The sequence below is a fragment of the Panthera tigris genome, chromosome B1 (genome assembly GCF_018350195.1).
Source record: "Panthera tigris isolate Pti1 chromosome B1, P.tigris_Pti1_mat1.1, whole genome shotgun sequence".
Lineage (NCBI taxonomy): Eukaryota > Metazoa > Chordata > Mammalia > Carnivora > Felidae > Panthera > Panthera tigris.
Window position 1 is genome coordinate 194055151 of NC_056663.1, and position 20127 is coordinate 194075277.

The 20127-nt window shown below is 43.4% G+C and overlaps 1 protein-coding gene across 1 annotated transcript; it reads left to right on the plus strand.

The window, feature by feature from the left end:
• The first annotated feature begins 10405 nt into the window (after positions 1 to 10405).
• LOC122238095 lies at positions 10406 to 11946 on the plus strand. The gene is made up of 2 exons (XM_042984796.1): positions 10406 to 10759; positions 11633 to 11946. Exons 1-2 carry the CDS (start codon positions 10420 to 10422, stop codon positions 11944 to 11946), a joined length of 654 nt encoding a protein of 217 aa, XP_042840730.1. The 5' UTR covers positions 10406 to 10419.
• Positions 11947 to 20127: the final 8181 nt, after the last annotated feature.

The window sequence follows — 20127 nt, forward strand, 5'->3', positions numbered from 1 at the left end:
CACACGTATTCCAATAGGAAAGCAGTGAGGTTTAGAGGCAAGAACCAGATTTAGCATAGACCTAGGTTTCAGTGAGACCTTGCCCAAGCTATTTAATTTTCTGAAGTGCAACATACCGAGCTGCAGTACACGCTGGTAATGGATGATTACAAATGCAGCTAAGCCTCCCAGCCCAGGGCCCACAAGGCATAGCGGGCACTGGACAAATGCTTATTCCCTTCTTTCAACTTTGTCATTGGTATAGGTCTCTTCAACCCTCAGTGACTGCTTCTTATCTGACCCTCCAAGGTGTGAACAAAGGGAAATGGTCCTAGAAGTCAAGACACTTGATCTTTGTATGAAACCTCTGGGAAGTCAGCTAAGCTATTCAGAGTTGCCTCAACCCACATTCTAATCCATCACATAAGACAAGACTAGGTTTCTTAGCACGTATTTGTGAGGAGGAAATTAGACTGTCTATGGAAAAGGAGATACAACAAATCCCATTTCTCAACCTCGGCACTATTGACGTTTGGGGGCTGGAAACTTTCTTGATGGGAGGCTGACCTGTGCATTAGCAGCACCCCTGGTCTCTACCCCGTCGATGACAGTAGCATCTCTCCTTCCAGTTGTGACAACCAGAAATGCCCCCGGTTGAGAACTACCGAGCTAAATAAATAGGAGGTATTGTAATTGGCCTTTTTACAACATAGAATTAGAATAGGGGTGTGTGACCAGCCCTATGGAAATAAGCGAAGTTCCTGCTTGAACCACAGCTGCTTTTTAGGTCACTTTCACCCTGTTACAGGTGGGGTTTAGGACAGGAATTCCTAATTTAAAAAAATAGGCTTCACACCCAGTATAGAGCCTGGAGCTTGAACTTAGGACCCTGAGATCAAGACCTGAGTCGAGATTAAAGTTCGATACTTAACCAACTGAGTCACCCAGGCACCCTAGGAATTCCTTACTTCTGATACGTGTGTGATAGACCCTGGTTTTCAGAGTGAACAATATATGACTTGACTCCTCCTCTCCTTATGTTAAACAAAAGGTCTTGTAAATCTTTATCCTTACCTCTCGCCAATAAGCAAATGTATACTCCATTTAGACAAAGAATTAACACCAAAACATACTCCTGGCCACAGATTGATTCCTTCTCCTATTTGTGTCCCTTTCCATCTGAGGACAGACAGGAATCCTCCCTCCTACTCCCCCACCCACCCAAAGCCCCAGGCTCCGTCTGTAGTCTCTAGAGGCTATAGGATAACAAGAACCACACTGACGCCCCTATAGCTCTCCCTTGTGGCCCTTAAAACCTTACCACTGTCTTTAACCCCTTGGGAAGGCAGCCTCTCAATCCTGCCAGACCCAGAAAACATCTTTCCTCTACACACCTGTAGATTTCTGGTCTCCCCCCCTCTGTTTTATCTTCTTCAAAGCATCGAGCTTGCCTTTTTCGAAGTTGAGAGACCCTGACCCAGCATTTTCACTTCTGGCTAGATGTCCAAACGAACTGGAAGCAATGTGTCAAAGAACGATTTGTACACCTATGTTCATAGTGGCATTATTCACAATAACCAAAAGATAAAAGTAACATAAGTGGACATCTATGGATGAATGAATAAGCAAAATGTGCCATATACATAAAATAAAATAGAATTCAGCCTTCAAAAAAAAAAAAGAGAGAGAATTCTGACACAGGCTACAACATAGACAATTTTGTAGGACATTATGTGAAGTTAAGTAAGCTAGTCACACACACACACAAAATTGTATGAGTCCACTTATATGAAGTCCCTAGAAGAGTCAAATTCATAGAGACAGAGAACAGAATTGTGGTTGTCAGGAGCTGGGGAAAGGGGACAATGGGGAGTTAGTGCTTTTATAATTTGAGTTTTGCAAAGTGAAAAAGTTCTGGACGCTGGTTGCACAACAATAGGAATTCACTTTACACTAGTGAACGGGACACTGAAAAAGTGGTTAACAAGGTAAATTGCATGCTATGTATATTTTGCCACAATTTAAAATAAAATTTAATCACTTCTCGGCCTTTTGGCTAAGATCAAGTGTAAAATAAAATTTAAAACACACACACACAAACACACACACGAAGAAAAACCCCAAGGCCTATTCCTCTCCCCTTTTCTGCATCGTGGATCCCACCGCCTCCCAGAGGCTTCACACATCTGTGCTTTCTTCGTCTCGTCTTGTCTGGAAGGTAGAGGGGAATCTTCTCTTCCTCTACATGATCCTGCCTTATCCTTTAAAATAAGAAAGCTCAGGAGCGCCTGGGTGGCTCAGTTGGTTAAGCATCCAACTCTTGATTTCTGCTCAGATCTTGATCTCACATTTCATGAGTTCAAGCCCTTGAGTCAGGCTCTGTGCTGACAGCATGAAGCCTGCTTGGGATTCTCTCTCTCCCTCTCTCTCTCTCTGCCCCTCTCCCCACTAGCATGATCTCTCTCTCTCTCTCTCTCTCTCTCTCTCTCTCTCTCTCTCTCTGTCAAAATCAATAAATAAACTTTAAAATAAGAAGATTCATTCCCTCCATTCCACTTCTCATGAGGAGGTGAGACTTCTCTCACTAGCCGGCTACACAGTGCACCTCTTCTCCCTCCCTCTCTTCAGATCCTTAACTCTCTTGTCTATTTCCATCTTCATCTGGGTCGCACTTGCTCTATTTCCTACATCTTGCCCCACGAGACATGAATTTTCCAGGCCTTCCAGGAGAGCTTGGTTCATCTGAGACACTTGAGTCAAGTTCCAGTGTCCAACTCAAGGACTGACTGCAACAAAGCTGTCTTTGTGATCATTACCTGGCTCCTGGGTTGTTTTTCAGTTGGTTCAGAAGCCACGGAGGAGGGCCTGTGATTCAGTGGTGTCCTCCAACTCAATCCAAAGGTCCAGGGAACATTTTTTTTCTTTTGTTTTGTGTCAACCTTGAACGGCATGCAGATCCAAGACCCAAACTTGATCCCCAAATTGTATGATATGCTCCACCATATATGGCTATATATAAGGCCCTTATTCCACAGTTCTGCAGGCGGGTACTCACTGTGTTAGCATCATTACAAGGAGTCACCTCACTGAGAACATTGTGGGTCCCTTTCACAGCTCCAAACTCCATGTCAGGTGCAGAGTGGATCTGCTCCTGCTTGTTTACTGATTGACTGATTGTTATGACAACACAAAAGGGAGATGACTCTCTAAACACTGTTCATGTGGATCATTCTTGACTTGGACAGATGTCACTCTCAGTAGCTAGTAACACAAGAGGGCAAAAACAATGGATGACTGGGGATAAGGAATGTCTCATTTTACTAATTTAGATGACACATAAACCTAAATTCGAGGAATTTGAGCATCAAACTTCTTGGCAAATTGCTTGACTTTTTGAGTCTCTCTTCCCTTGTCTATAAAATCAGGGTCTTCGCACTGATGGCTAAGCTCCCTTCTATTTCAAACACACACTCAGCTCTATGGTTCAGTTGTATTTTTAGCCCGGTATTAAGAGGTTAAGGCAGAAACACCACACCCTTGCCTCCCTACTGACTCTGGCCTGCCAAAGTGTCCAGCAAGCATTTTCCTTTTTTGCAGACTTGGGAGGATCCAGAAGGCTGCTGAACCACAATATCAAACTCCGGTCAGATAATCCCCCACTGGGTTTTTAAATCAACATGGAATGGTTCTGACCCAGTGTGAGGGCGGCTGAAATGGACAATCCAAGGGTGGCTATGGCAGGTAGCCCAAGGAGCACTCTAGATAATCAAAATGAACCAAGTTATAACTTTCATCAAGGTATCAAAAATAAATCTAAGCCATGGGTTGTTTCTGGAAGAACACCATCCAACCCTAATCTTATTCATCCCCACAGTCCAATGTTCTTCCCTCCCTGGCTTGGCAGCTTGCCACAGGGGGAGGTGAGCTGCCTTGGGTTATAAGCTGTCAGACTCTGCATTTAAATATTACTCGCCCAGCTCAGTTCAAGGTACAGGTCAGCTCATAGTGTTAAGTTAAGTACACTGGGAAATACATTATCTTTCGGGTCACAAGGGTACAATTCAGTGAACAGCAACAGGCTTTCCTGGTTGATAGATGATTCCACAAGAGGTTATAGCTCACCTGCCCTAGAAATAATAGCAATAATCCTCTGCATTCATATTCTGCTCTGGAGTCTGTGAAGGATTTTCACATCTATTATCAAACAAGATATTCTCAGTAGAGTCAACGTTGCCTGGGAAGGGGCAGGGGTGTAAACGTAGACCAGAGGACTTGTTTTCCGCTGTCCGTGCTGTGTGGCCTTGGGTAGTCACTTCACCTCTCAGAGCCGAGATTCACTAGCTATAATCAGGAAATGCCGATAATGTCTGCCTTCCAGGGGAATCAAAGAGATCAAATGAGGTGCTGTTCGTGCATACATTTTTTATTCAAATGTCACAGAAAAGAACCTATCAGACATGCCCTATAGAAGCAAAATGTACAATTATGAAAATAAGCCCCAATTTACCTCTAAAGCCTTGAAAACACAGTAGAGCTAACATAGTTTTTTTTGTTTTTTTTTTTTTAATTTTTTTTTATGATGGATCCTTAATTTTATTTTTGTTTTATTTTGTTTTCATTTTTTTTATTTTTCAATATATGAAATTTATTGTCAAATTGGTTTCCATACAACACCCAGTGCTCATCCCAAAAGGTGCCCTCCCTCAATACCCATCACCCACCCTCCCCTCCCTCACACCCCCCATCAACCCTCAGTTTGTTCTCAACATAGTTTTAAAATGGTCCTTTTTATTTTTTTCTTTCGGTTGGCATTCATTTATTGGGTACCTTTGTACAATAGCTATAAAGCTTAATCACTGCCTTCCAGGAACTTGGAAAATTAAGATATACATAGATATAGATATAGCTACAGTTGTGGCTTTAGGTAAAGACTAGAAATGGAGAAGAAAGGTCACTCTCACAAAGCTAGTTATCAATGACCGCAACCGATACGATGCCATTAAAAGACTCCCAAGGAACAAGATTGCACTGGACCATAGTAATGACATAAAGGAGATATCAATTGTCAATGTCGTACAACGTGGCAGCTGCTATAAATATCTTCTCTTTAATTCTGACCACCACCCGACAAGGTATCGTCATCATCATCATCAACATCAAGGACATCCCCAGCCGAGGGAAGGAATAACTAGCTCAGGAAGGTTAAGTAATGTGTGTGAATCTGGTAAAGCATCAGAGCGTGGGTGTCTTGACCCAAATCCTATGTCTCTTGCCCTGCACTGCAGATTTTCTTCTCAGAAATCAGAGAATGTGGGACCCCTGAAATCAATTGTTTTGCTGGACCCTAAAAGACCAAGAGAGGGAGAGCGTATGAGGAAAGCCATTACAGAAGGAGGTCACAGCATGAACCAACTATGAATGTGTACTTTTGGAGATAGTGAGGAGTCCAGTCTGGCCAGTCCATTTGGCAGGGGCCGGATCATTACCAGAATTGCTCATACAACTTGAATTCCAGCTTCTAAAGACCAAGTGCCTTTAGGATCCTTCTGCAGATGACTTCTTAAGATCCGCTCCTCAAAGAACACCCAGCTCCCTGCCTCTACAGCCCTATCTGCCGTCACTTCAAGCCCTCTGTTGCTTCGTATCGCCCCTTCCTTCTCCAGACTAAGCCCCAACACAGATTCCAGATTTAGAAAAAGGACGTGATTATTCATCAGATGGTGAAGGAAACCATGTTATGGCATACCAGCACTCTGACTTGGCTTGGTTTGGTCTGATTTCCAACTCTACCTCTAGGGTAGAAGTGGCAAGTTCAAATGCCAATGTTGGCAGACCCTTGTGATCTCCCACCAAAAAAAAAAATGTTAAGGAGACCATCGTGCTTCCAGGCTAGCACTGACTGAGAACCAGCAGATTTTTCATTTTAAGTTTTTGATGTTGACTTTGATGCCCTGGGGATTATTACGTTTGCAACATCCATATGTGATTGCAAAATACAATTCTGGAAAATTCAACTGAAATGGACAAATAAGGATAAAGCATGATAGGAGGATACAAAGGCTCTAACAAATAGCAAATACAGGCACACTTACACCTCCTTTTTTTCTTAAAAAGAAATGCACTATCAATAAGCAGGGTCAATGACATCTGCTTGTATCACTGAAGTACCCCCACTGGAAACAGGTGACATTTATTTTTCCCAATTTAATGGAAATATTCTAGGAGCTCAGAGAATCAAATGAAGATTTGACTACTCAAGCTTCAGACAATACACGAACCAGGGACCTCGGAGCATTCTTCATTCGTTCATTCCACAAATATTGTTGAGCACCTGCTTTCCATGGAATTGCTCTCAGTGCTAAAAGCGTTGTGGAGATGGAATCTAAATGTGATTGCAAAAGCTAATGAACACGTGTTCCAGACACAGATGCTAAATGTTCAAATTCCAGTGCCTGCTTTCCATGTAAGGTTTTGCTCAGGTTTCAGTTCCTGGGAAAGAGCCCAAATAACCTAGCTTGCATCAGGAATCCACCTCCTTGGTCAGTGTTGAAGGGGTGGGGGAGGGGTTTTTGAAGAGCCCTGATGAACAGCTTCCCCATGAGCATGTCCACAAACCATGAAAAAAAAAAAAAATCTCACCCAAAAGAAAATACTGGTGCTTTCACAAGAAGGGGATGCTAAGAAGGAAAATGAAAAACTGTCTAATCTTCTGCCTCACAGGACAGAATGAGATCATGAATACGAAGACATTGTCACAGACCCTGGCGAAAATTAGTATATGCTGGGTAAACAAACGACAACAGGAAAGGTAATTTTAAAAGTCCATCTTCGATATGACTAGACATCAGAACATGGGAAGTAATTATGCAGGTTTTTAAAATACAAACAAACATAGTCAATGTGTTGGAAGTAAGATATCAGATTTAAATAAATTATGAAATTTGGTAGAGCATTACTAAAAGTGTTTTAAATGAGGAAGTGTTAGTCCAACTTTCCCTGTGCTTGTCAGACTTCACCTCAATTTCATTGAACACTTAATTAAACACATGCTATTTTCCAAATCCTTGGAGAAATATACAGATTTTAAGAGAGATCTCAGCACACAATATCCTACAGAAGAAACAATAAATTACAAACAGATCTGATAACTATGACATAAGTGAAGCGTTTAAATGGATGAGGCATCTGACCTAACTCATAGCATCATGCCCATCAAACTGTATACAACTCTAGTTGGGGCAGAGCCCTCTTCCAGCAAAGGAGAGAGTTTCTGGTGACTATCTTGTGATGTCTAGAAGAGGAGTCTTTGAGACCAGGATAGAACAGTGACTCAGGCATGGCTACTTTTGCCATTAGCCAGAACATCAACTGTGCTGTATCTTTCACAGAAGAGCCCCAATGTACGTTGTCTTTGAAAAGGCAAGAAGAGGGGCGCCTGGGTGGTTCGGTCAGTTAGGTGTCTAACTTCAGCTCAGGTCAGGATCTCGCGGTTCATGAGCTTGGGCCCCGCATCGGGCTCTGTGCTGACAGCTCAGAGCCTGGAGCCTGCCTCGGATTCTGTGTCTCCCTCGCTCTCTGCCCCTTCCCTACTCACGCTCTCTCTCTCTCTCTCTGTCTCTCAAAAAAAATTTTTTTTTAAAAGGAAAGGCAAAAAGAAGAACTCTTGCCTAGAATCTCCATTGCTCTCCAAGAACACAGGAGTGAGTTTCCTTCAAAGCTGGAGACAGAGAAGAGAAAATTCCAAGGACAAATGTGGGCAAAACACTTTTCCGTGTCTCTCCATGTGACTGGGGCTTTCTCACAACATGGCAGCCAGGCTCAAGGGCAAGAATACCAAAAGACAGCCATTGCAATTTGTGATCTAGTATTGGAGGGCATGGAGTGCCACTGCTTTCACACTCTGTTTGTTAGAATGGCATCACACAGACCAGCCCATGTTCAAGGAAAGAGTAATCAGACCCCACATTCCAATGAGAGAACTACCAACAACTTTTCAGATCTGTTTTTAAAACCACCACAGTCCATACTCTAGTGGCACATGTTTAGATTCCTTTCCATGAAAATTACCTTCATCCTCTCCTGAGACATCCCCTTCCTCCAAGTTTTGTTATTAAATCAGGCTCGAGCTGATCTAATCACCAAATTCCATAAAGTAGGAATGACCCTTTCTCCAACTACATCAAGAAGAATCATGTTACGTATATGTGTATACACACAAACATACAATACACACACACACACACACACACACACAATTATGATGCCTTTTTCAAAACGCAGAGTGTTAAATATACATAAAACATCTCCATTTGTGCAGTTTTAATGTCCTCTCCCAGGTAATTAATTTCATGGAAATTTACAATCCACGTTCTCCCGGTAACACCCCTCCCCACACACACTACACTCCTCACACTCTTGGGAATACTGGACAAACACTCTCACCAAGAAATTACATCAAGAAGTTAAATTAACATTAAACATTGTATGACACATGCATCAAACAAGAAGTGTTGTTTTTAGACACTGAGATTTTCTGGACAACCTCCAAGTGCTAATATGTTTAACCTCAACCATCGATTCCTTGTTCTGAGATGGCATTTAAGACATTCAGATATGTCTCCTTCTGAATTCACCCTCCTGGCAGTTCTGGGAGGCTGTATTTCGCTGAATTTGGCCATTAGCCAGGAAAATGTCTCCTATGAGACAAAGATGGCTGTTATTTCCCCAGTATCTATTCTCCCCTTTACCTTAATAATAAAGATTTTAGCTGGGCACATGGCCATGTAGCTAAAGAGTTTACTTCCCAATTTCCCTTGAAGCTAGGGGTACATATGTAATTGTATTCTGGTCAATAGTATGTGAGTGGAGATGCCAAGTTGTTACTTCTGGGTCAGACCCTTAACATACAGTAAGCATATACTTCCTTTCTCCTCTCTACCTCCTGGTTTTTAGAATGTGAATGTGACAGTGAGAGCCACAGCAGCCATTTTAAACCACGAGGTAGAAGCAACGTGTTGAGGATGGCAAAGGAATAAGAAAGTCCGTATCAGCTTGACTTGATATGGTTGACTGCTTATACTCAGAGTTACTTTGGAGAGGAAGAGCTTTTATCTGGCCTGATTGTGTTATAGGGGGAAAAGGGAATGTTAACTAATAGACTCTCAGATCCAGGCTTGCAGTCATCTCTCAGATATGCCCAGCATTGGCCCTACCTCCATTCCTACACTATCTCTTATTCTCTAAGAAGTCGTGGGCCATCCAGTGTCTGCTTCCTATAGCCAGTAGCTTCTGTCTACTCGACTTGACCCACATTTGCCACCAGACCTCTCTCCGATTCCCCCACAGGCAAGAAGTTTAATAACCTTTGTCCGTTAACCCTTTGCTTCCAGTCTTCCCGTGTCTAATGGATCCTCCAAAGTGTTGTTGACAGGAGTACGAGTGCAAATACTTCCAACTGGAAGGTTGCAGGCAATGAACAATCGGAATCAATACTACCCATAAGCAACCATGTGAGCCGCTGTCCTAAGGAGCAGCACAGACATCTGGCTTCTATCTGATGATTCCTGTCTCTGGCCTGCTCAGTCCTGCAACACCCATCCCACTCCACAGCATAACACTAGGGTGGAGACTGGCTGCACACACACACACACGCACACACACACAGAAATTACAATTAGAAGATGGAGGTCATCCTTCATCAAAAATCAAAAAGTGCGTGACCTTAAAATGGATGACAAGCCGGAATATCCCTTCTTGGCTTTCACCTATATCTATGGGGTCCCAGATGCATTTTAGCATGTGTGTATATACTCAGACTTGCTACAGACCGCTAACTACAGCTCTCGCACTCCTGGTTTTAAATTGTGACTGGCACAGCCAGAAACCAGACATGGTGGACACAAGCAATCCTTCAATTAGCCAAATATTTCAACATTGAAATGGGAACTGCTGTGTTTGCACAAATGAGGCACATTGGTATTCTGGATGGTTACTGTCACAACAAAACAAAGAGACCAGTATCATAAGGAACGGATATTTCAGCCTCAATGACATGAGAGCTGTTTCGAGCGCCTCGGTTTAATGCAACTAAATATTCACTGAGTGTTTATCCTGCGCCAGGTGCTGACTGCACCAGGGGTTGAGGAGACAAAGGCGATGAAGACAAGGTCCCAACTCAAGTGAACAAATTGACAAACAAAAAGCCTGCAAGTGTCTGTAAGTACCATAATAGGAAATGTCTAGAAGAGTGTTATGAGAACATAAATGAGGCAGGAACCACCTCTGTCTGGCATCAGGCTGCCTAGAAGTGTTCAGAAAGGTCACACGAGTCAGGTCATAAAGAATGAATTGATGCTCACCAGGCAGACAAAGAAGGGAGGGGACGCCAGGCAGAGGCAAGGGCTTTGCAGGCAGGAAGAGGCACAGCCTCTGGGGCAGGTGATGAGGCTGCAAGATGTCATTCTCAAATACTGGTGCAGGTTAGAACCCCCGAGAAGCTTATGGGAACCGTGCCAGGATCCACCAAGAATATTAAATCAGCATGTCCAGGGATGGATCTGGGCACCAGGACTTTGTCAAAACTCCCCAGGGGATGCTACTGTGCAACCAAGGTTAACAACCACTTCCCTGGTCAAGACCAAGAAGGTCTCCAATGTCACCCTGAAGAACTATACTTCCGTCCAGGTCATGGGAATCCTAGGCAGTCCTGTCTTCAGCTCCCGAAGACTTTCAGTGACAAACACCTGTGTGAGGTCCTGTACCATAGGGCTGGGGGCAGCAGGTGAATAGCCATTTATTTCTTAGAAGAAAAAAATACAGGTATCTCAGTTACAGGCAGAACCAAATTCCACTAGAGGGGACAGATGCTCCAGCCCAGTCCTGTGAGCCTGTCCTACTTCTATCAGAGCAGAGCACACGCATCTTAGATTTACCTGCAGTGTACACGTCTTTCCTGTAGCTTAGTCAGTTTCTCCTCTTCACCTAAGTCTACACTTCTGAGCAAGTTCCTATGATTTGAGAAGTCATAGATGGAAGGGTGTTAGTTAGCCTGCAGACGAGCTCAGGTCCAAGGAGACAAGAAGCGACGTGCCTCCTCCCCAAAGGTCCCAAATTCCCATAGTCGGCAGCTCTCGCTAGCATACCTCACTGCTGGGCTCAGTGTGCTGGAACAATCTAGGAGACACGGCTTTCTCTCTGCTGATCTACAGCTTTTTCAAAAATACCCTAAATAATGTAACAGCAGCTCACAACACACACACACACACACACACACACGCACACGCACACACACACGCACTTTTTTAGATATGCTTAGGACACTGCTGTCACTAGGCATATTCAACACATGGCATCAACAGCTTGGAGGAGGTGTTTCAAATACACCAGACTCCCTTGCAGATGTTTTGAAAACTGCTGGGTTCCAAAATTTAAAAGCAGCAGAATTTTCTTTTTTGTTGTATGTTTCATGGAACTCCAAAATCTCTAGTCCTCGAGGCTGAAGGCCTGTATAGCTCAGTGGTAGGACTTCGCTGATCTGACCAATTTCTACTGAGCACCTACCATGTGCCAGTAGAATTATAGGCACTTAGGAAGAAAATCAATGAGCAAACACGTTTTCAAAATTCCTACCTCTGTGCAACTTACATTCTTGCAGACCCTGAGAGAATGTCAACTTTGGGAAGTTATGAACTGAGCACAAATCACGTATCTGCTGTGACACCCTGGGTACCTGACCAAACCGATGCGAGCCTGTTTCATCGTTTTGAAATGGAGCTAATAATACCCACCTCCTGGGATTATTGTGAAAATAAATTCCACAACCACAGCAAAGCAGCGAGAACAATTCGGGCTTATAGAGGCTGCTGGATGCATTTGGGTCCTCTTGTCCTTCTATCATTTACATCTAAGACCCCATGCTATCTCAGATACAAAACCAAGGATGAGAAGGCACAATTCGATAGATACTAGATTAATTAGAGACACTAAGTGCCCATCACTACAAACTCAGAAATAAAGTCTCACTCTAGCGTTTCCACCAGGATACGTGCTGCTTCACCTTCCCTTTTACAAACTTAAAGGAGGCAGTGCAGGGTAAGAGAAATACTACGGGCCACGGTCAGGAGACTAGATTTTGATTCAAGCTCCTCCAACAACGGCTATGTGTCTTTGGGCAACTCACTTCCCCTCTCGTCGGAGTCTCCACTCCTGGAGCTGCACAGTGAGGGGCTCTACCGTATCAGTGTTCTCAATCCAGCCTCCATAGCAGAATCCCCTGAGGAGCTCTTACCACATATTAATGTCCAGAAAATTAAACCAGAATCCCTGGAGGAATTTTTTTTTTTTTTTTCATTTTAATTCTCGTGATGTGAAGCCAGGATTAAGAATGTCTCGGCTCCTCTTTCAACTCTAACATCCTAGGACAGGGTTTGCGATAAATGAAGCCAGGCATCCGATGACCCTGCCAGACCACCATTTCCCTATGGAGCTGGATGTGGCTGGATGGAGCTGGACTGGGGGTCCAGGGCTGCGTATTTCATTATTCAAGAAGAAATGGATATTGGGCATGTGTGCATATGTGCATATGTGCTCCCAGAAAATCTCTAAAACTTAAAATGGTAAACCAACTGGGATTTTCCTTTCAGCTTCATGTTAATGTGGCATAAGCAAAAATAATAATAATAATAATAATAGTAACAGTAATAATAATCAAACAAAGCCAAAAAGCATTGCATACCAGTGCTAGACTCCTGTTCTCTAAAGCTTTTGACCAATTCAATTCTTGGAACACAGAAGCCATGATAAAAACATGGAGTTTAGAGATTCCTTTTCTTCCTTTCTTTGTATCCTTTTAAACATTTTTTTTCATTATTTCTTCCCTTCCAGGAGCCATTTTTAGACATTTGTCCTCCATTCTCCTGTCACTAAATTTTAACAACACAGATATGCCGTGTATCTGCTTATGTGCTTTATATATGAGAGAATATAATTTCTTCACCCCTGCCTCTGCCCTGCCCCAGAGACTCACTTTTACAAATTGCCCCCATTGAGAACACATGACTTTTCTAAAAGAGTTGAGGTGTCTTGACCTGCCTATTGATCAAGCTCAAGTCTGGCTTTGATCCTGTGTTCTCTACCATGCACACCCATGCACACCTTCTAGGAGAAGCTGAGCGTGGCAGGATTGCTAAGTGCCCAAGTGATCGGTAAGCAGGTGTGCAGCCTTCCATAAACCTCCTACCCTCCCTGATCCAGTTCTCCCCACTAAACTGACTTCAGAATTGTTTTAAGCATGCAGTGAACCCAGGACTTGACTGAGACGGGGAGCTGGTGAACACTGTGCTGTACTATCCAGATCGTTCATCTGTGAAGCCCTTGTCACTGGTGGCGGACAGCTTTGAGGTGTTGGCCCCTCTGGGGACAGCCTCTGGGTACCCACACTCAATGATCAGTGAGGGAGTAAAAAGGGCTGATCATCTCAGTCCAACAGGGAACAATCTGGACCTGCTACTCTAGCTAGCTCCAGGGTGTCCCTTGGGTCCGGCCAACGTTGTCACAGGGCCATCACCCTAACTCACCTGCCCCATCTGCCCACTCCCGCTTCATTCTTCTGTGTATCGGGAGCCCAAAGACACACCCGCACAAATATCAGACCGCGCACAAAGCTCCATGTCAGAATCTGCTTCCCAGGAAGGCCAACAACCACAATGGGCAGTACACAACCAGTGCAATAATTGTTACCATTGTTTAAGAATAACTTTCTGAAGCTTTCAGCATTTCCCCCATGAAACTGTCAACTGCGTTTGCAGCTAGAATTTATGCCAGGCTTCCTGGCATCAGGGATGCTGTGAAACAAAAGGGACCACAATGAGGAGCTCACAGTCCTGATATCCCAAAAACCTGAACTCAGAGCAGGACCTTATTTAATACGCTCTCCCCATTTCTTGTGATCGATCCAGCCCATTTCCTTTCTGCTCTGGGAGATCTGCACAATTCTCACCTAAGGGATGTGACTCTCCTTTGTCGGACAAGTAAATAAATGCAGCTTTGTGCTCGATCAGTTTGGTGATCTTTGTTCCTTACTGTCGACATCACCAATCACTCTTTACAAGACCATTGCCTCGTGCCACCCTTGGGTTCTCCAGGGTTTCTTGCTGGGGAGCCCATGGGACCCTTCCCAATACCTCACCCCAGGTGTCCTATCCCACCTCCACAGTAATCATAACCAGAAGGATAGTTATTGTCTTAAACTAATTATAAAGCTTTCTAGATTCTTTATGCGTGTGACCTCATTTAATCCTCAAAGTCAACTCATGATGTAGCTATTACTATCCCTAGGATACAGGTTAGGAAAAGCGAGATTGATGGCCATGCTTTATGACACATCTGGTGGGTGGTACAGCTGGAATTTGAACACTTTAGGACTAATGCCCAAGCTTAGGAACTACTACGCTACAAATCATCTCTCTCCTAGTTCCTGTTCTTGAGCTGCTGCTGTCAAGATCGTTCTGTAAATAATGGCAAATAATGTCTCAAACTTGATACAAAAACAAAACAAAACAAAACTTAAACATTTTTACCAATGAGTAGGCAGCAGTGGCCGAGAGCTGGGTACGGCTGGTCAACAGCAGCAGCCCCAGCCTGCAGGGCATGGGAGAGCTCTGTTTGAGGATGAACTACCCTCTGTGCCTTCTTCCACTGGGCATCCTTCCTGCCCTTCCCCTTGGTGATTCCGAACCCAATTTGACTTTCTGACTTAGTTCCTGGTACTCCCTAGACCAGGCTTGCTTTTTTCCTAATGTTTATTTATTTATTTTTAGGAGGAAGGGGCAGAGAGAGAGAGAGAGAGAGAGAAAGAGAGAATCCCAAGCAGGCTCCATGCTGTCAGGGCAGAGCCCAATGCAGGGCTCGATCCCACCAACCGTGAGACCATGACCTGAGCCTAAACCAAGAGTCAAATGCTGAACTGACTGAGCCACCCAGGCGCCCCTAGACCAGGGTTTCCTAACCTCAGCACTGTTGACACACTTGGAACCGGGTTATTCTTCATTGTAGGGGCTGTCCTGTGCATGGTAGAATGTTAGTAGCATCTCTGGCCTCTACCAGATAGATGCCAACAGCACATCACTTCTTCCATCTGTCATAACAACCCAAAACATCTCCAAAAATTTCCAGAAGTTCCCTAGGAGAAGTAAAACCATCCCAGGTTGAGCGCTTCCCCTGACTGGCTTCTGGAACAGGTTTGACTTCGGGCTGATGATTCAGCAACCCCATCTGAGCAGGCACCCCCTGATTAATTGGATTAATTGTTCATCTTGGCATCGGGAGGTTGGCCTCTTGACATCCCAGAAACAAACTGCAGCATTCTTAGCTAAGAAGAATTCGCTCCTGGTGAAAGAGTGTGTCGTCTGCCCCAGACCAGCCCTACATCTTAACAGGTGCCTCCTATCCAGTGCTGGTGGGTGGGAGCTCCACCCGATTCTCAGAGAAACCCCAGTCAGAGGATGGAATTGAACATAAACCTGCAATACTCAGTGTATCCCTGTGCCAAACCCACTACTTTCTGTCTGACTTCAGCTTTTCATTTTTAAGAATGCTTCGGACATGTGGATGGATATTCATTGTTTTATTCCTACGGTGTCTGTTAAGGACTTTTTAAAAAGCCAGCACCAAGGGCCAAATAACAGACTTAACTTTGTAAAGGGTCATGTAAATGGCTCATTGACACATCTCCCAGGCCTGGCAAAGCCGGTAGCCAAGCTCCAACAGAGCCTGAAAATGAATGTCCCAGTACATAGGTTCCAGGGCCGTGAGCCACTATTTTCCCCCTTGGCAATCAAGCTACTCCCTAAGCCCAGCCCCTGTCTTTCTGCACCAATTCCCTCATCTAAAGGATAAGGAAGGACAAGCAACACTTCAGCCTTTGGCTTTCTCAAGGTGTGACTGTTGATAAGACTCTTGGCCATCCATTCTTCACTTGTTAACCCTCGTTATACATCAGCTCCCATGGTGTGCAGAGTGGAAAGGGAAAATGCACTTTGCAATCACGTAGACCTCGGTTTCACTTCTGCTGTGTGTCCTCAGCAAATTTCTTAACTTCTCAAGACATGCTTTTCTCTTCTATATGTGGAAATATTATAAAAACTGTCTTTTCTGTGTGGGTCATTGAAAAAGATTAAGTTAACACGTACAAGGTGTCTGGAAGGTTCTCACTGACTGATGGCTACCGGAGGGGCAGGTGATATTGTTGGTATTAAAATGATGATGGAAATATTGATGCACATGAGTTCCTTTCTCCCTTGGACAGAGAAGCTACCGTAAATTTCTTAATCCTTTCTGACTTATGGGTACTCAGTCGTCCTTTAAAAAAAAGAAAAAAACAACTGTACACTTTAATTAGCTCTCCTTCTTGAGATTAGAGTTCTTCTTTTGAACCCGTTTTGAGCATCTGGTTGCTGGAAGCTCCCAAGAAGAAAGTACTCCCAAGAGCACTTAGAGATTTAACGTGGAAGGCTGCAACAATGGCCTTGAAACTGACTTCCAAAATGTGTCTCTCTGTCTCACACACACACACAAACACACAAACGTAATTCAACAAACGTAAATAAATAAATAGCTCCATTTCTTTCTTGCTCCTAGAAAGGGTTCTGCCTTTGCTTTGGGGTGGGAGGGGTTGGATAGTTTCACTATCTCCTCTGAATACCTTCAACATTATTAAGAACTTATCTGAAAATGAGAAGTAAAACATTAACCTAGAAACTATTACTGTCATTTTACCTTTTACTATACATTTTATAGTACACTATTTAATCCACACAAAAACATGTGAGTTAAAGATTATTATTATTCTCATTCAAGGTCCATATTGAAAAAATTAAGGCTCAGAGCAACAAGGGGGTGTCAAAATGCTTATCCCAATATTAGCCCCTAATTGAAAATCCAATATTCGTTCCATAATGTCATACTGCTTCTCAACTTTGTTTCTCTGAAATCTCTTTCACATCAATTTAACAGAGGTTAAGAATGGACAGCCCTGCAAGGTGCAATGGGTGGGGGGTGGGGGTGGTTGTCACATAGTGGATGGGAGATAAGATGTCAAGTATTGTGACGCCTGCCCCAAAATAATTAGGGTTTTTTTTTAAGACATTGTAGGAACAAAGTTCACAAAAGAAAAACTAGAAAAATTAATTAAAAGACTAGTAAATTCTATTCCCTGGTCAAAATATAGCCAAACTCTTCCCAACCCATTGGCCTTGCATCCTTTGCCAGCACCTGATTTTTTACTTCATTCCTTTGGTTGTACATCTCTTTCCCCCTTTCTTTCGGAGACTTACTTGGCTTTGATTTGCAAGTGTCCAATACCCAACCAGAGTAGTTGAAGTGAAAATGGACTTCTCTTGTTTCACATGGCTAGGAAGCCCAGGCATGATAGGTCCTGGGTTTTGCCTTTCTCTCCATGTCTCAACCTTACTTGGGGTTATCTGAAGAAAGGTCCTTAAATGCCTACCCCCATCTCTAAATCCACATCCTCCTAGTTTGACAATAACATTGGATAGGGGGAAATAAAAACTCTACTCCAAAATTCTCCATATTAATTCCAGGAAAGGCACTGGCTTATCCTGCTTGGGTCATGCATACACACATGTAGACAGTAACTCTACCCAGAGGGATGAGGTGTTCTGCCCAGCCAGGGTCATATGCCCCTTCTTTAGCTAGGGGTATGAACAGAATGATTGCCATACCTTAACAAGCCCACATGGACTGAGGGAGGGTTCTCTAAAAGAATCAGAATAAAGGGGATTGGAAAGCATGCTGGATACGCATAAAAATGTGTGACTACCATGGTCTACTATAACAGTAAATTAGAATAATTTCAGGATCTTTACAGCTTACCTAAGCCCTCTAAAACTCTCAAAGGTGTTGCCATTTGTGGGACACAGAGAAGTTTTCTCTAAAGTACAATGTTGTCCTGGTGACATTCTGGTGATATTCTGTCCCCTGGCAGTCCTTTCTGTCCCTAACAACCTCCCTGTTGTCTGTGAACATTTGGAAGCCTGGGAACATTCCCATCCCTTATTCCCACTGTCCATGAGCAAATTACTGCCACATATTATCTCCTATTGTGTCTGCCCCACCCTCGACCCAATGTCAATCTATCAGATATGAATTTTGTGGGATGCTACCGCTTACTCATGAAGCTTCTACAGCAGGGTTTCTGGATGATACGACACAACAAAGCCTCTTCCCCAGGTCTCTATTTCATTTTGTGGTTTAAAATAATCACAAAAAGTAGATCCGAAATCCTTTGTCCAAAACAAGTTGACTTGACGCTGAATAATAAACTGGAAAATCAAAGAAGCATTGCTGTATAAAGGCTTGTTCATTCCCTTAGAGTAAGATATACTAGACAAAGTTAGTTCAGTATTTGTCATGGTGAGCAGGATACGGGGGCTGGAGTGATGTGATATGGAAGAATCCAATTATTGTAGAAAGAAAATGAGGGGAAAGTCAGTCCTACTGCTCTGAGAAAGAAATGTTGGTTAACGGGACTGTGTAAAAGAACCTATCCATCCCATCGCTAGGTGTTCCATTCGAGCATTTCAGCTCAAGCTTCTCAGGTACTCGCAAAATATGACACCCAAGTAACAGGAAAGATACCACCAAATGGAGTTTCAGTTACATGGTTGCACTTAATTCCAGGAAAATTTCTGTTCAAATGGCTACGTCTGTTATCTCAATCTTCTCTACAAACCTAAGGTATGCGTCCTTAGCTGAATGTACAGGTGCAGAACTGGGGATTCGGAGTGATGAAGACCCAGTGATGGCAGAGCGACCGCTAGATTCTGGTCTGGTAGACTCCAGTTCTGGTGCTCTCTCCTTGAAACCTCTATGCTGAGCCTTATGTGAGTTGGCCTCTGCCCTAACCTCCTGGATCAGCAGACATACTAGATTGGGCTACCACGTGGAGGAATATCAACGGGCAACCACACTGAACCAACAATTTTGGAGGGTTTTTTTTTTTTAATTTTTTTTTTAGCATCAGTGATGTACTGTGTTGTTCAAGTACTAAGCCACCCTCCACTTGTTAAAAAGCTCCATGTTTCAATTCAATTCAGCCTTCCGAACATTTGTTCCATTGGATAAATAGGCCTAACTCATGTTTTTCTGGAATATGGGTTTTATGTCACCAGTATTGGAGGCTCAAAAGCAGCTCCAAAATTAGTGCTGGGGGGAGGTCAAAGAAATGACTCTTTGGACACTGTGCCAATTCCACGCTCATTACCATACTAATGTTGCCCAGGCAAGGCCTTCAGTGGCATCCTCCAACATATGCAAATATGCATTGGGAAAAATGGAAATGTATGTAAATGACACAGAAGTTATACTGGCCCATTAACATCACAAATCCCCATTTACAGCCCACTCTTAATTTAGGTGATCTTTCTATTAGGAGGACCACTTATGAAGTTAATCTGGAACGAAATCGCAGCATGTCAATTAAAATGGTGTGACAGTGAGACCACCATCAGTTGGTAACTCTTAGCAGATGTCTTAATTAGGCTTCTCAGTGGCAGGTTGACCGACGACACTCTGTGAAAGTCATTTTCAAGTTTGCATCTGGGGCTTTCTTCTCCAAACTTCTTCTCTTTTTCTTCTTTCCATTTAAATCTTAGCTATTATGAGGTCTCCCTTTGTGCACGTTTTTCCCAAAGACTTGATTCTTTTTCTCTTTTCTTTTGACTGTGAGTGAGAGTATTCCAGAGAGAACATTCTACTCCTAGGGGTTGGGGCACTGCAAGCCTTAATTTATTTGAAGTCTTTTGTTTTATTTTACATATTCATTTGAACTTTGGATTCTCCTTCTTAAAATATCCAGGCTTGTTTTAATATAAAAATTTGTTTAAAATCATACACCATCTATTAAAATTGAAGCCATGTTACTGTGCATCTTTGTACTTTCTTGGCTCATGCCGCTGCACGTCCCTTAAGTGTGGAAAACACAAATATCATGTAAAGAGAGCTTTGGAACTATCCAGACCTGAGTTTAAAACCTCACACTATTTATTTAAGTGTATGACTTGAAGCAACTTTTGCAATTCAGACGGAGCTCTCTGAGGCTAGGGACACTTTCTCCCCGCCGCCCCCGCCCCC